Source organism: Pterocles gutturalis, unplaced genomic scaffold, assembly GCF_000699245.1.
Source record: "Pterocles gutturalis isolate BGI_N339 unplaced genomic scaffold, ASM69924v1 scaffold6870, whole genome shotgun sequence".
Lineage (NCBI taxonomy): Eukaryota > Metazoa > Chordata > Aves > Pterocliformes > Pteroclidae > Pterocles > Pterocles gutturalis.
The window spans coordinates 142,520-146,344 of NW_010145890.1; the positions used below are offsets into that span (position 1 = coordinate 142,520).

Below are 3,825 nucleotides of genomic sequence, written 5' to 3' on the forward strand. Positions count from 1 at the left end.
AACAGGCTTCCAGTTTATTTATGGAAAACATAGGTGATTGCACCAAAGAAAATACTTGTCTTGTTAGAAAGAAATTGGTTTCAGGGAAAAAAGAAAGAAGAAAAAAAAAGAAAAAGAAAAAAGGCTAGTAAGAGCTGAAATACCAGGTAATTACTGTGCTTAACAAAAGCAGCACTCTATTCCTAATGAGCAAGTTCTGGATAAATCAGGTCCTTTTTTTATTTGTCTTCCTCTCCCAAGGAGCTTGCTTTCACACAAGTGGATTTGCCATGCCACAGAACTGGCACCCTGCCCCTGCAATATCCTGCAGACCCTAAGCACACAGGAGTAAATACATTACATGCTGCTCAGGGTAAAGCTTTGCTGTGAAACAGGAACTGTACCTTCTTTGGATTTCAGGTCTGGAATCCTTGCTCTGTCAGGGAAAAAGTCTGAAAAGCAGATGAGAGTTCTCTGATCCTTCTCGCTCCAGATCATGGCTCCCCATTAAAGCGTAAGAGCACTTCAGACACCACCCTTTGATATGGGATTACAGGGAGACAAGTGGAGGGGGGGAAATGCTCTTCCTCTAGTCAAAACAACTTCTCATTTGATAGCTGAAACATTAGGAAATCTCTCCTACAGTTTTCAAAACAGGTATTAAACAGCCTTGGCAAGTAAAGGCATAATGCACCTGTGGGCTTTTGCATTAATCTCACTAACAATAATCCATGTACCAAAGTATTGTTAAAGCACCCCTACCAGATGAGGATGTAGAGTGCCAGTTCATTTCTGTAAATAATCTGGGGAAGCATCTCATGCTTCCTCAATTTCCTCCCAGATTGTTATGGATGTATCCGAAGTTCCTGAGATTCACAAGCAATTTTTCATCAATACAACACTCTTACTTTTAGAGGGTTCCCACAAGTGCCTATTATAATATCTTAAGAAACGTATGTGAATATCCAGCCAAAATTACATCTTAACACTCTTCAGGTTCTCAAAAAACAAAACAATTACTGGTACAAAAGGAAAAGTGAGTGCCTTCTCTTTCAATTATTGAGAAAGACTTAGTCAGGTCCTCTAGTGATAGTAGGTATTTTAATCCTATGGTAGTATCTAGTAATCTAGTAGGTATTTTAATCCAATGTTGTCTAAAGATTTCAGACAAATGAAAATAAAATCAAGACCCTAGCACACAGAACAGCTGAACATTTGAGGTTGGAAGAGACCTCTGGAGATCATCTGCTCCAACCCTACTGCTCAGAGAAGGGTCAACAAAGCAGGCTGCTCAGGGCTCTGGCTCTAGGCCTTTGAATATCTTCAAGGACAGAGACCCCCCAAGTCTCTCTGAGCAACCTGGTCTAGTGTTCGATCACCCTCACAGGACACAAAATTTTTCTCAGGTTTGTCTCAACGTCTCTTCATTCACCCATCACACAATGGGTGAGGAACACAGGGCACAGAAACACAGAAGGAAACTATCACAGGTTGGATTCACTGTTTCCATAGATTACGTACAACCTGTGGCCTACAACTCAGCCATGCCTAACTTAAGTCTGATGTTTTGATGTTGACCCACACCTTACCTACTGGCACACACATTGCCTTTCTGCGCTTCTCCCCTGCCCCCTCATCATAAGAATACAAAGTCTTTGGCTTCTCGTACAAATACTGTCTTCAAAACCCAAGGCCTTTATAACATGCAGCAGCCACATATTGTTTTACTACATGCTGCTCGCCACCTCAGCAGTACTGCTGATGACTGGCGAGGCAGACGTGCTTCCACAAGCACATGAGGAACACAAAGGCTGAGGGCAACATGGGTGCTGCCAGGCAGCTCAGGAACACAAGCACTTCTGTTGCCAGAAGAATCTGTGACACACAGGCTGGCACGACGTCACAAAACATGTTAAAACAGTACCACAGAAAGAACGAGCCACTTCAACGGGCAACAAGAGCACCAGACAACTGGGCTAGGCAAAGACATCAAAAGAAAGATCTGGGATACAAGTAATTTTGGGGTGAACGCAATAAAGCAATACAAATGAAACGGCACTGTATGAGTTTTGTTTCATTTTTAGTAACCCGTGTAGGGTAACCTAACCTAGTCATTACTTCAAAATTACTTCTGCCCTGCTCCTTTCTGACAGTGAAGCACTTCACTGTCTACTACTGCAAGTGCTTGAGCAGTCTTACATATTTGTTTCTGAAGGAATGCCTGACAAATTATTCCTCCCTAGACCTAACCTTTTTGTTTCAGGTTGTAGAGGCTCCAACAAGTGCTCTAGAAGAAAACCTAAGAAAGATTCATTTTTTACATCTTCCTGAGAAAACAGACAAGATTACACATTTGTTGGAGAATGGCAACTCTGGAAGAGAGGGAAGAAAAAAAAACACCTGGAATTATATAAAAGAGAAGTTTTAATCACCAGATTCTTGTTTCAGCTGCAACAAACACGTCAGTTTTAGGAAAAAATACCACAAAATAAAGCCCACTGGCATCAGTACTCTTATCTAAAGCATATAAAAGTTTAAAAAGATCATACAGCCAATTTTTAGAACAACCAAAACCTAACAAAAAAAATAATATCCAGAATAAAGGGAAGCCACCAGTAGGAAAGAAGTACGTCCCAGCCTCCTGCATCTTTCTGCCTTCAGGCTACTAAGAAAGCAAAGGCAACAAGTCTAAAATACAGCTCCAGTGGACGCTGTCAGAAAAAGAAATGAGGAAGTGCATATGAAACATCCTGCACACCAGATGCAGACAATCCACGCAAGGGATAACACCGCGTGGTTTCAAAAGAAAAGGACTTCTTTCAGCAAGGAACACAGAGTGACAGAGTTTTGCAGCCTAAGAAATGCCAAGTTCACTTAAAAAACAGACTTTCACAAAATGTATTTGCAGCATGTCTTGCCATCTCTACACCTGCCTTAGAGATATATATGTACCTGTGGAATACACCAAGAGATGCAAGTAATACACACAGCATGCAAGTCTCGAGTAAAGGTTATAACCCAAGGGTACCGCAGCTCTAAGCATTAAACCTGTTCCACTAAAACTGGGGGTAACAGGACTCAGCAGAAACACTGCTTCCGAGTTTCTGATTTTGATGTTTCCAATTCAGTATTACAGTTTTCATCCTCTAAACTGCACACTGAAAAGGTTTCTGTTTCAACAGCTATGTATGTGTGTACATACACACTATGTATACACATACATATGCAAATGCTAAAGTCTTGGACTTTTTCCTACTTCAACAATCACAGAAAATAAACAATGTTACAGATCATTTATTTACTGAGGTCTTGAACTGGGGCTTTCTGAACAAATTTACTTTTATCACAGAACCATTTCTCAGATAACAGGTGATGAATAGAAATATGAAAACACTACCCTACTGCCTTACTAGACCATTTTAGCTCACCTCTGTTGGCATTTTCCTTGACAAGTTTTATAACAGACTCCATATGGATATAGTACAGTATCTGGGAACAATTTAAAAGTCACAGGATTAGGAAAAAACCCTATATTTCCTTTCAAAAGAAGCCAGTGACAAACACCAAGAACAATGTTTTAAAGCAGTAACCCATCTTCCTCAGCAACTAAGAGGCAGTATTCAAACTCAGTAAATCACAAAGTCAGCAACTCCTCTGAAACACTAAATAACTTCAAAACATGTAAGAGGGTTGACTTCTCGTGTAAAGCTCCAAGCTATGAGGCATGAAACAAATTAAATTGATTTAGAAGCATTCTAAAATGCAGTTGCTTAAATCCAAAAGCCTTCAAATGACCTCTAGCGTTTCAGTTAAGATTACTTTTTTTTTAATTGGAAAGCATGTTTC

General features: G+C 40.2%; 1 protein-coding gene across 1 annotated transcript in view; it reads right to left on the reverse strand.

Annotated features, from left to right (window-relative positions):
* SEC63 (SEC63 homolog (S. cerevisiae)) overlaps nucleotides 1-3,468 on the reverse strand; it is a gene marked incomplete at its 5' end in the record, with an annotated part of 43,150 nt that extends 39,682 nt beyond the window's left edge. Inside the window, one exon of the mRNA XM_010085534.1 lies at nucleotides 3,408-3,468. Within this exon, the coding sequence (XP_010083836.1) occupies nucleotides 3,408-3,468 (61 nt within the window). The remainder of the gene's footprint in view (nucleotides 1-3,407) is intronic.
* Between the last annotated feature and the right edge of the window lie 357 nt (nucleotides 3,469-3,825).